Raw genomic sequence first — 13,009 nt, 5'->3', positions numbered from 1 at the left:
TTTGTTGCTGCCCAGGATCGAACTGGGGACCTTTAGTGTGTAAGACTAACGTGATAACCACTACACCACAGCAACTACATGTCCAATGGCTAATAAACAAATATAATTATCTAATTTACATGGTAATTGTACTTGCAACGATAATTTCTTGGAAATTTCCTATATTGATAGCTTATATGCAACCTTGCAGGTAAATCATATTGTGCAAGTAATACCTGCATTGATTTTTTGTTTATACTCTCTCTAACATGATCTCAATTGCAAGAACCCTAAGATCATTCTTTAAATTCTTTAATTCTATCATGGGAATGGTAGGCATGTCAATGATCATTTATGGTTTATGGATAATCAAAATTTGGCTAGAAGAAAGAGAAGATGTACCACCTACTTTTGAATTTGTATCTGAGACATGGTAATCAATTATACTTCCATTTATGTATTTATTTTATTCTCAAAATAAATCTTCCTTCTGTTATCATTATTCATTAGTAATAAATTAATAATGGCATTAGTACTAATGATTAGAACCATGTTATATATTAACTAATATTAGAGCTTTTGATTTGAAGTAGTGGTTTATGCTCCTATGCTTTCACTTTCTGTTGCAGGTTTGCTTATACTTTAATTTGCACTGGTGTTTTCATGTGTGTGGTAACATGTCTAGGACATATGGCAGCAGATAGCATGAATGGTTATTGTCTCTCATGTGTATCCTTTTTCATTGCTTATGTTAAGTGTATACGGTAGAATGGAACAGCTAACAAATTGAATCACACATAATACTTCTCAATTTTGTGATTATTATTCTTGTAATTAAGTTATTAAAGAAAATATTAAAGAAAAAAGACTTTTTATTGGTTAACTAAGTGGAACATTTGGCTTGCTGCACTTTCCATAATTTTGAGATTAATGGCCTTAATTCAAAGCTAGTATATGGTGAGCATGATCATAATTCTTCTGCTGGAGGGTGCAGTAACAGCGGACATTCTCCTCAATTCTGATTGGGAGAAGGTACTCTCAATACTCATCATGGCAATGATATTTCTTTTTCTTTTCCACTTTTTTCAACTGCTAATGCACCTTTCAGGACTTGCCGGAGGACCCAACTGGAAAATTCAGCGACTTCATGGATTTTGTGGAGTCAAATTTTGATGTTTGCAAATGGATAATGCTAGTGATCATCTCAGCACAGGTGTATTACAAACTTTTCGAACATTATGCTCATCTAACTTGTACAGAGACATTTCACTTGTGCACTTTAGAAGGTTTTAAGTTCTAATCTTCTGGTCTTCACTTGCAGGGATTATCAACCATAATTGCATTGGTTCTAAAAGCTCATGGTCCTGATCCTAACTATGACAGTGATTATGATTACTATACTCGGTCAAGGCTTTCCCTCCTTAACCATAATGCTCAGCCACCACTTTTTGTTCCTGATTACTCTCTAAATAACAACACATGCTGGGATGAAGGTACCCATTATTAACACTCCTGATTATTTAGATAGGAACTATTTTTCTTTTCTTTCCCTGATCATGATTTTCGTTTTAAAACTCTGGTAGGCAAATATATAAAGAATACAGTTGCAACTTTTCCAAGAGTGTGAAGTGGAGATATAGAGATATTAGTATAACTATATAATAATGTTGAAGCAAACTCAGAAACTTGACGAGGCTGTGGAGCAGAGCTATGGGATTTTATAGCATTTCGTGCTGTTTAAGCGAGTTAAAAGTTATAAGTATACCTTTTATTAATATACAAACCGGGTAACAGACGTCTTGGCAAAGGAGGGACTTGCAACAATGGAGTCCAATTCTTAGATATGTATCCTGTTTCTGTAAGGCTAATTTTAGCCGATGAAGTTAGAGGGGATACCTTACCTGGAACCACAAATGTAATGTAATTTCCAAAAAAAAAAAAAAATTGCTCTTACAGTTGGAATTAAGAGAGAATTGAATGGTTAAAAGTTGTAACAAAGCACAATTTACATTGCTCACTTCTCTCTCTGCTTTCTCTTTACCCTAGTAAGAGATGCAAAATGATGAACTAGCAAGGGTTTTTTCTTTTACTGAAAAAAAGAAAACCATAAATCCACATTAAATAAAATGCAATGCAATACAGAAAAACCACCTGACATTGTGTCAAAATACATACATTCAGTCGAAGATAAAAAAACAAATGTTACTGAAATGGTACATACAGAACTAAAATGAAAAGGAACAGAATGTGCAAATCTCTTGTTAATAAGTAATTGGATTTGGATCTGTACAGGATATACAAATGAGCTAAGCTACATACAATTTACCAACATCTCAACTTCACCACCAACCCAAAACAACACAGGGCTGGATATTTCTGGTAGAAGTGGGAAGCAAACCGCTGCAACTCTCTATAGATATATAGATATAGATATTTATAATATATATATATAAACTAGATTTTGCAGAATCCGGGTTGAGCTTGGGCTTTTACGTCGCTAGAACTCCAACTGGAGGGGAATTAGTATCCACCCGAAGACAACAGCATACATTAAAATCTGTCTGTTGCAGTCACACTTATGGTTACCTTATGTGAGAGTCATAGGCCTCAAAAAAGGAGTCCGGAACAACCAAAGGCAACTTGTCTATGTACATATAAAGCCTTCTAAGATTCTCCCTTGTTACTGTTGCCATATCTACTATGTCTCTCCTGTCAGTGAAAACCCAGAGATCGCCAGAGTTTACCCTCTTCAGACTGTCTCGGCAAAATGGGCATGACTGAGAGATTGTTCGCCTGCAAAAGGATACACAATTCTTTAAGCATCGTTTAACTGAGAGAATACATAAAGAGCACCATTCCAGAGGTACAAGACAGCAGCTAAAATTTCGATAACCGGGCTACCATGGGAGTGGGGTACAATAAATGCAACCTGGAGATATGAAGTCCCCGTTAGCCATCATGCACAGGGTACAGGGAAACTTTTGACCCAGATTCCAGCCCCACCTTGTTTGTTCAAAAGGCTGATTCCGCAACTCCTGTGACCTCCAGGTCACATGCCAGGTTGCCAGCAATGCGTACATCTTTTGCAACTTGCAACATCACAAACAAGTTCCAGTGCCTTACCAGATTTAACTTGCTAATAACTTGTTCAGCATAACAGAGCTTAACTTATTTATTTACCTATCTAGTAAATAACCTACTAGCTGATGGATATTAGATGATAGACAATCAAACCTAGGCTTGTATCATCAAGAACCTAAAGGTGACAATGTTCCATTCTCGCATAAACTTATGATTCAAGAAATAACTAGTCATTACTCTAGTACGAGTTGTATAACCCCATGCCTTGGAATTCGAATACAAGTCTACACACAATCCTCAAAGTCAGACAGTTCGGCATACTGACACCTTACGATCAATTTTTCGATCTAATTAACAATGAAAACAGTATGGTGTCATAGCCTAATATTTCCAGTTTTAATAAACATCAAAATACAACTAAACTCATAGTAGTTCCATAAGAAAACAGAAAGATAAATTTTATTTCAAGACACTAGTACACCAAAAAGTAGTAGGGCACTAACTAAACACATTTGATTAGGTTAAGATGTATGCACCTTACTTGTACCAAAGAGCAATAGACTTTATTAAAGGGCAAAAGGTTACCATCATCACAGTAGACAGCCAATTCTTTCACACTTCCATGTTCTGTTTGTTTAATTTATTGATACTCATATTCAAATAGCAATAAGAATGTCAAGTAGAAGCACACATCATTTTATATCTAACAAACAAAACTATTTATATGCATGGTGATTGGTGGGTGTGTCTATGATGAAATCACACCAGCAATCAAGCATGGGATTCTAAAACCAGTTCATTCTTATAGTAAGACTCATAAAACGACCAAGTCCTGAACGCATGGGCATAAGACATTAACTTTATAAGGTTAACTGAGCAAGCCCAAAACCTTGAGGACCTGGGAATAGCCAGCAGATTACATTTTATTATTTGAAGAAGTTACAGTAACTATAATTATAATGCACGAGCCAAACTAAACCATAGAGGTAAATTTGTTATCACAGAAACACAGGTAAAACATATCGAAGAAAGTAGTAGACAAATTATTCACATTCTTTTGGGGGGAGAGAGAGAAAGAGAGAGGGAAGGAGGGGAGGGAGTACCATTCTCGGTAACATTTCAGGCACATGGCATGATTGCAGTTGGGCAACACAACTTTGCCATTCATTTCCATGCATATCCCACATTCATCTTCTCTTTCAATGTCTATGTCAGAAGACTGCCAATACTCCTCATCATCTCTTTTACGATACCTCTCCATGCACATAGCCTTTTGTTTCTTATCCTCCGTATCAGTGACCCCCTTTTGAAGTTGCAACAAAGAGGGATATATGACCGCTGCAGAAACCATAAACCAAGATATCAACAACCCCATGCAAATTTGCAAGTTCAATCTTGCATTAATACCAGAGGTTGAAAGTTATTATACCATAGAATTCTCTAATACTTGCTTTCCTTTCCTGGGTAGACATGGTGGTTGTCCCATCCACATACACCTACATCATGATCCAAATTCTTCACTCTTCATTGTTCTCCATGTCCTTCATTCCAATATTGCATCACAACCAAAAACCAAAACATCTTACCTTGTAAATTAGGATTCTCAACAATCCCAGGGCTCCCGCAAGGTGACAATCAGTCCATTGCACCAAAAAAAGAAAGAGGTGTGCAGCTGGACTGTATGACATTCTCATCTGAAGGCATGCACCATCATACTCCCTTGAAAAATCTGACGCCCTACACATACATACAAGAATTTTGCATCATGAAAATTGTAGATAATTTGGGATAATTACGAAGAATTTTAAAATTGGAATCCCTACAAAATCCACTGTTCAGAACTTTAGACTAACTAAACCTTCAGGGGGAATTTTACCAAAGGGAAAGCATATCATCATATACATAATGGGAAATTCAACTCTTGTAATACATGTGATAATGTCACATTTCAAGGGGAGAAATTATTGCAACCAAAAACACACAAAATTAGAGGTATGTGCCGAGGTTTTGATTAAAGAAAAAAGGTAGCTAAGCTAGGGGGTTCAGAAGTATTAAGTTTTCACAAAGCTGATAAGGAGTTAGAGGGAAAAAGACAAAAAGGAATATCAAGTGTAAATCAACACTGCCCATGATAACTCAACAAATTAAACAAACCCTAATTAATGAGGAAAATTCCAAGTAAGAATACTGTCATGAGGTTAAACCCCCACCAAGAAGAATCATACCGAGAAAAATCTTACACTATGCATTCATCAACCGTTTCCCGCGAGGAAGGGGGGAAATATTAAAAGCTGAAGTATGAGAGGCCTTAAGACGTTTTTCAAAAAAAAAAAGCACCTTGTAAAGGAAAATGATCACCGTTCAATTCAGAAAACAAAATTGAGCCCAAAAATTTCAAAATTGAAGATAAAGAGAGAGAAAGAAGAAGAAAAAGAAACTGACAGGGTATTGGCGTGTTGAATATCAGCTTCAAGGAGCTTGAGGGAGTCCTTGAAGGACTTTCTCATGGAATTAACGTACATGTCTATTTCCCACTCTCACTCACAGTCAACCTCAAAAAACAAACAAAAAATCTCGGTGGATGAAGAAGAATGGAGATTGGTTAAGTGACGGAGTGAGTGAGGAATCCAGAAAAAGAATGAGTAATAGGGATTGGGTTAAGTATGTGTGATTGTGTGTGACGGAAGAGAGAGAGAGTGGTTGGGGACTTGGGGGTTCGTGTTGCTTCGATGCTGTTCTTGAAAGCCAAGACGGTGAACTTGCCGGGACACGTGTACATTAATTAAGGTCTCTAATAGATACTTTTGTGATTTGTGATTGCATCAAATTTTGCTAACAAATGTTGAAAGTACATTAGTTAAGGTCTCTGATAGATAAATTCTTTTTGATAGATTTAAATTAGAATGTTAAGTTTATAAATTAAAAAAAATTATTAAAAAATATAAAAAAATTTAAATATTTAATAAATATTTAATTTTTTTTATTAATAATTAATGTATCATGTGTATTATTATAATTTTATATTTTATATATCTATCTAATTATATATTATTTGAGCAAAAAAAATAATTTTTATATTTATTATGTAATAAAAAATAATATAATTAGATAACTTTACAAAATGTTATCTTATTATTAAAACAAAATATTTAAAAGTAAATTATTTTTAATTTTAGTACAACAACAGCAACAAAGCCTTCTCCCACTAGATGCGGTCGACCACATGAATCAAACGATATCATTGAACTCTGTCATGTATCATGCCTACAGCGAGAGCAAGACCGTTTACATGTAGATCTTGTTTGACTACTTCATAGATGATCTTCTTAGGTCTTCCTCTGCCTTCCACTCCTTGTTCATCCTCCATCTCATCCACCTTCCTGACTGGGTGTTATGTCGGTATTTTTCTCACATGTCCAAATCACGTCATTCTACCATCTTTTTCACAATAGGTGCTACTCCAACTCTTTCCCTTATATTTTCGTTCCTTATTTTATCCAATCGCGTATGATCGCTCATCCATCTCAACATCTTCCACACTTAGCTTATGTTCGTGCTCATTTTTTGCCGTCCAACACTCTGTACCATAAAACATAGCCGATCTTATATCAGTGCGATAAAATTTACCTTTAATTTTTAAAGGCACTTTTTTATCGCATATAAAACAATATGTGCTCCTCTATTTTGACCGACCTGCTTAGATCTTATAATTTACATCTTGTTCAATATCTCCATTATCCTATATAATGTATCCAAAATACTTTTTAATTTTAGTCCTACTATTTTTTTTTCTTTTAAGACATGGAAGTAAAATAATCACCAAAAAAAGTAAAACAATCAATAACAAAAATATTATTACTTATTTCAATCTATTGTTTACAAAACTAAGGGGAAAAAACACATTAAGCAAATCAAATCCTTTTTCTGAAACTAAATATTCACCAACACATAATATTTTTATTTATAAATAATTTTTATTATTTTTCTTCGTATTTTTACTGAATTTTTCTGCAATATATAAAAATGGTTTTTTCGAATTTTCTTAATAACTTTTAATACTAAAAATAAAAAATACACACACAAAAATATATTAAAAAATACATAGCATTTCTCATATTTATCTATTTAAAAGAAACGAAAAATTAATTTCTGGAAAAAAAAAAAAAAAAAGATGCACGAATGGCCAAGTGGAGGAGGGTGTGCGTTTATGATGTGACGGGATGAGTGAATGACGCGCTTATCCACTTTAGTTTACTCCTATTCTCTTTCCTATCCATATATCAAAATTCAAAACAATAATTATGTTTGGATAAAAGTTTTAAAAATAATTTAATTTTTAAATTAAAATATAACTTATAAATGTGAAAATTTGGGAATGAAATTGAAGAGACTTATCAAATTTTTACTCAAATTTTTGATGCAATAAAAGAGAGACTCTTCAATTTTAATTGTCTACACTATAATTTTATCATGAAATTAAAAAAAGATTTTTAAACCTCTAAATCATTCTGTATTACGACTATAATAATTAAGGAGGTATTTATAACCTCTTATTAGGTTAAAACAAAGAAAATTCTAAAACCCATAAATATAAAGTTCAATCTAGTAATTAAATAAACAAAATCAAAATATATTAAATTAAATTAAAATATTCTAAAAATATAAATTAATATCTTTTAAGTAACACTTGAACTTTTCATATCACAAATATTTAAAACACGTATCATATAATCTCCTCGTACTTACTTAAAAGGCATGTATTAGACTCTCATTTTTAACTTTGGAAAAAAAAAAGTGTGAAAGCATTATTTTTAAACTTATTATTATAAACAAAAATTTATTATACTTAAAATTTAGTATTATAAACAAAAAATTATTCTTCTCAAATACGTGTTTAATGTAATCTTGTATAAAATTAAGATTGAACTTTTTTTTAACATTTTTCTTCTAAAAATATTATTTTCTTATAAATGTACGTTGTAAAAAATAGTTGTTGATCAATTTCTGTCTTTTAATAAACTATAAAGATTAAATTTAAAAATTATATTATAACATTCTTTTGTAATAAGGACCACATTATAGAATAATTACAGTCAAACTATAACAGATAAATTCGATATATTTTTAAAAGTGTCTTTTGTGGTTTGTTAAATTTATTTTACTTTCAAAAATTATTATAAGTTGATAATAGTATAAAAAATATAATTTTATAATTACATGAGTCTTATGAATTGAATTGAACTATTTGGATGACTGTGATTATTTATTTGATGAATGTATTGATTGAATAACTTTTTGAATTGGGTCCAGAGGCCGAAAATGATTAAATCAGTGGTGAGTTTGTTTAAAATGGTTTCTTAGTAAATGGTGTAATGTATGAAGTGTTATTTTGTGTGAAATTTTATAAGAAAAATATAAGTTTTAAAATTTGGATAATGAACTGACGTTTACAGCAACTGAAAATAGTTTTATTTAAAATATCTTCTTATAACCATTTTTAAACCTTCTACTAAGAACTCTTTTCGAGGACGATGTTCTCACTCTCTTACAGAATTTCTTTTCAGTGACAGGTTTAGGAAGTGTTCGGTAGGTCGGGTACCGGACGATTCGGGTTAGGACCCTGAGGTCAACGTTTCGGATGATGGGGAAGCTCGTCTGGTCGTGGTTTCCTGTCCCCGGGAGAGCGGAATCCCGAGCACTTCTGATGGAGAAGGGGGGTGCCACCTGCAAAGACACTCCGACGCCCTTGTCAGAATATGTGCAGGCGGAGAGGAAATAATGTGTGAATGTGACGTACCTTGGGGGGAGAGCCAGTCTCCCCCTTATATACATGTCAGTAATGGGCCCTTCCAGTGGGCAGGCCCATACCCTAAAGGTGTTGTCCCACGGCTGTGTGCGAACCGTACAGGACGCGTGTCCGGGTCGGGTGGAGGACGCACCACTGGGCCGGCGAGAACTCGGGTCGGGTTGACCCGCGCGAGTTTTGGGCCAGGCCGTAACAGTGCCCCCGACGCGTCAGCGATGGCCGTGGAGGCCATTGGTGGCGCGTGATGTTTACACTCGTGCGTTGTCGTTGGGTCGGCTGATCGTGGGAGGGACGCGTCTCTTGTGCGCGTGTCTCTTGATCTGCTGTGGCATCTGTTTGCCGTTTCGTTCTCCGCGCTGGGCATTTAATGCTCATAATGATTTGAAAAAATCCGTGCGCAAAGACCATCTTGCCCCTGCTTCCTTTCGCGCTTTTGGGGGTGGTTTTTAAACAGTTTTCTCCCTATCCACCTCCCACTCTTATCATTTCCAACTTCTTCTCTCCCTAACATCCAAAGCTTCCTGCGCGAGCTCCTTCCTGCTTCTACTTCCAGCCCAGATCTCCTTCATCGTTCCAGGTAATCTTCTGGTTTCTCTCTTCTGGTATCTGCGTTATGCTCTGTTGTTGTGTGATTTGTTGTTTGCATCTACTGCATGGCTGGTTTTATTTTTGTTAAGAGGTTTTTGTAGTGTTGGGATAGGTGAGTTAGGGAAGGGGTACCATTCCAGGATAGGCCTTTTTCGGTGGTTTGTGAGGTAGGTGTAGTTTCTAGTCGTATATGGTTATGATTGAGTTGAAAAGGTATAGTTTCTGAGAATTTTTCGGGCTCCCGACCTCATAGACTAACGGAGTGGTACCCCGCTGTAGGTATGCCTCGCGTCGTCTCCCGGTCTTCCGGATCTGCTGCGGCTTACGACCCGTATGCTTGGGTGACTGACGATATAAGGAGTTCACCCAACCAGATGGACTTGAGGGAGCTGACGGAGTTCCGGTAAGCCGGCTACTTGTGTGGGGGTACTGATGAGGAGGCCAACTATGAGGCCATTGTCCCGCTTCCTCATGAGCGTATTTATGAGCTCAATTTTCATTCTCCCCGCGTCCCCGATTGGATCTGGTTTTATAAATCCATGTTCACACAAGTTGGTGTTCGGATACCGTTCTCCGATTTTCAAATGGCGCTGCTGAACCGGATATCCGTCCCCCCGTCTCAACTTCATCCGAACAGCTGGGCTTCGATCCGCTGCTTCGAGATGGTCTGCGAGTACTTAGAGCTACCGGCGTCGGTGGACGTTTTTCTCTTTTATTTCAACCTTACCAACCCCTCCAAACAGGGGAAAGCAAGAAAAGGGTTTCTTTCTTTCCGTGCTGCCCAGGGTAGGAAGATTTTTAGCCTTTTTGAGGATTTCTACCATGGTTTTAAGGATAAGTATTTCAAGGTTCGTCCCGTCAAGTGTCGCCACCCCTTCTGGTTGTCGTTAGAGGGGGAGCGCCTTATCCAGACTTACTGGAGCTTCGGCGCGGGGTCGAATCCTTTTGTGAAAGTATCGTACAAGAGGTTGTCGGCTGTAGATAAGAAGATAGCGAACGTTCTTCTTGCTATCTTTGAAAAGAATCCTGTGAACCCCCACCTTCTTATGGGTGAACGGGAGGCCGGTCGAAGCTATATTCGTGAGTTGCTTTTCTTGTTTGTCTATGTTTCTTTGTCGTTGTTCTTCTTATTTCCGGTTTGACGACTAACGTTCTTGTTGTTTATTCGCAGTGGAAATGTCTGCCACCGTAACCGGTCTCGAGAATTTGATGAAGACCTTTTTTGAGGCTAGTGATGATGAGAATGCCGAAGAGAAGGACGCCGGCAAGTCGGAGGGTCCGTCAGGGGAAAAGGAGGGCCAGGCTTCCCCTGCCCATGAGGAGGGTCCTGCTGACGGGAAGGCGACCCTCTCCCCTCATCCGGATAGCGACGTGGAGCTTATCCACACTCCTAAGAAATGAAAGATGTCTTCCAGCCCGGAGGGGGTCCTAACCGTAATGGAGAGGAATTTTGATGCTTCCAAGTTCATTGACTCCCAGCTGATACCCGGGACAGAAGAGCATTTTCATGCAACCGAGCTGTCCGGGCAGGCGAGGTGGATGTATCGCACCTTGCTTCGTGGGGCGGTGATAGCTCGGAAGGCCGAGTTTGAGCTATCTGGTATGGAGGCGCTTCGGAGGAAGCTTGAGTCTTCTGTTAAGGCGAATAATGACTTTAAGGCTCAAGTTGAGCTCCTCCAGGGTCAGCTGTCCGAGATGGGGGGAAAGCTTAATGCTGCTGAGGAGAAGTCGTCGTTTGTTGCGGAGAGGCTGAAGGCGTCCGATAAGACCGTGGCTCGGCTTCTTGAGCGTGAGATGACATTGGAAGGTCAACTGAACGCCGCTCAGGGTCGAGTTGTCGCTTTGGAAAAGGAGCGGGAGCAGGCCATCTCGGAGGCGAAAGCCGCTAAGGCAGAGGCCGTTGATCTTAAGAAGAAGCTTAAGGTGGCCAAGGAGCAAGGGAAGAATGCCATCTTGATGACCGAAGATGCCCTGAAGGCCCAGCTGAAGATTGCTGCTCCTGATTTCGAGACGTCGTCAATTGGTGTTTTCAAGACTATCCAGGACGGGAAAATTGTCGATATGCCGAGGAAGTGAAGTCTCGCAACTTAGGATATTTTGTAATGCATTTGTTGAACAACTTGTTGATACTTTGTCGTTTTGTTTGCCTTGAACAATTTTACTTGTCCGTTCCGTATTCTGACGCTTTATAAGTTATCGTCGTTTGATTGCTATGATTTTTGCTTGTTTCATTATTTTGTCGTGTTGTCGTTTTCGTGTTACCGTTTATTCTGGGCGGGCTTATATCTTGTGCCCGTCTTGCCGTTTTCGCATTTGGTAGCAGTTCGGACCGATTCGGTCGCGTAGTCGTCGAATTGGTTGAGACCTATGAGCCGTCTGGCTCCCGGGGTGATCAGTCCCGGGGTGCCGTTTTAGATTTTGGTCACGAGGAACAGATATGAAGTAAGAAAGTTTTAACAAGTAAAGATTTTGAACAAGTGAAAATTACTCGTCAGTTGGGTAAGTATTTGTCACAAAGTAAGTAAACAAGTTGAATTAACATGTGGATGGGGCGAATACTAACTATCTGGCTAGGTTCCCTGGTCGGTGAGCCGGTGGGTCAGGAGTAGAACCTCTTTAGGTTACTTGCGTTCCATGTTCTGGGTATTTCCTTGCCGTCAAGTTTTTCGAGTTTGTAAGCGCCCTTTCCGAGTACCTCCCTTACCCTGTAGGGACCTTCCCAATTTACCGCCAGCTTGCCTTCTCCTGGGGTCGGGACGCCGATGTCGTTGCGTCGCAGGACGAGGTCCCCTTCTTCGAAGTCTCGTTTGAGGACTTTTGCGTTGTAACGCAGGGCTATTCTTTGTTTCAGCGCCGTTTCTGTTAGGTGAGCCATCTCCCTTGTTTCTTCGATCAGGTCTTTCTCAACCGCTTCGCTCATGCCCGCGAGGAGTAGTCGGGGGCTTGGTTCGCCGATTTCGACTGGTATTACCGCGTCGACCCCGTAGGTTAGGCGAAAGGGGGTTTCCCCCGTGGCGCTTTGCTCGGTTGTCCGGTAGGACCATAAGACGGAGGGGAGTTCGTCGGCCCAGTTTCCCTTCTTACTGTCCAGGCGCTTCTTTAGGCCAAGAAGGATGACTTTGTTTGCGGCCTCTACCTGCCCGTTTGTTTGGGGGTGTTCTACTGAGGAGAACTTTTGCTTTATCCCCAGGCCAGAGAGGAATTCCATGAACTTCTTGTCGGTGAACTGGGTCCCATTGTCTGAGATGACGACCTCTGGGAAGCCGAAACGGGTTATCACCTGCCTCCACATGAACTTCCGGCAGTTGGAGGACGATATCGTGGCTAGTGGTTCAGCCTCTACCCATTTGGTATAGTAGTCAATGGCTACAATGAGGTATTTGACTTGTCCTGGGCCGACCGGGAAGGGTCCCAGGAGGTCGACTCCCCATTGTGAAAAAGGACGTGTAGTCGTTAGCGAGCTTAGCTCGGAGGCTGGTGCCTTGTGAAAGTTGGCGTTTTGTTGACACTTTGTGCATTTTGTGACAAATTCCTTCGAGTCCTTCATCATTGTTG

The 13,009-nt window shown here is 38.8% G+C and overlaps 2 protein-coding genes and 1 non-coding gene across 3 annotated transcripts; 1 reads left to right on the top strand and 2 right to left on the bottom strand.

Moving 5' to 3' along the window:
* Window positions 1-2: 2 nt before the first annotated feature.
* On the bottom strand, window positions 3-75 carry TRNAV-UAC (transfer RNA valine (anticodon UAC)). The gene has a single exon. It is a non-coding gene; the product is annotated as a tRNA-Val (tRNA).
* Window positions 76-202: 127 nt separating this feature from the next.
* On the top strand, window positions 203-1,996 carry LOC107631240 (tetraspanin-19-like). Its single transcript, XM_016334610.3, has 6 exons — window positions 203-412; window positions 609-708; window positions 931-1,011; window positions 1,088-1,192; window positions 1,301-1,472; window positions 1,563-1,996. Exons 1-6 carry the CDS (start codon window positions 249-251, stop codon window positions 1,604-1,606), a joined length of 666 nt encoding a protein of 221 aa, XP_016190096.1. The 5' UTR covers window positions 203-248; the 3' UTR covers window positions 1,607-1,996.
* Window positions 1,997-2,217: 221 nt separating this feature from the next.
* Window positions 2,218-5,730, bottom strand: LOC107631239 (E3 ubiquitin-protein ligase AIRP2). Its single transcript, XM_016334609.3, has 5 exons — window positions 5,503-5,730; window positions 4,647-4,797; window positions 4,490-4,556; window positions 4,164-4,398; window positions 2,218-2,772 (listed from the first exon to the last, which is right to left on the bottom strand). The coding sequence occupies exons 1-5, from the start codon at window positions 5,580-5,582 to the stop codon at window positions 2,562-2,564; spliced, it is 744 nt and encodes a 247-aa protein (XP_016190095.1). The 5' UTR covers window positions 5,583-5,730; the 3' UTR covers window positions 2,218-2,561.
* Window positions 5,731-13,009: the final 7,279 nt, after the last annotated feature.

This window comes from Arachis ipaensis, chromosome B3, assembly GCF_059453495.1.
Source record: "Arachis ipaensis isolate K30076 ecotype BB chromosome B3, ASM5945349v1, whole genome shotgun sequence".
NCBI classification, from domain to species: domain Eukaryota; kingdom Viridiplantae; phylum Streptophyta; class Magnoliopsida; order Fabales; family Fabaceae; genus Arachis; species Arachis ipaensis.
The sequence above is the reverse complement of the archived record's forward strand: the minus strand, read 5'-3'. Positions and strand labels throughout refer to the sequence as shown.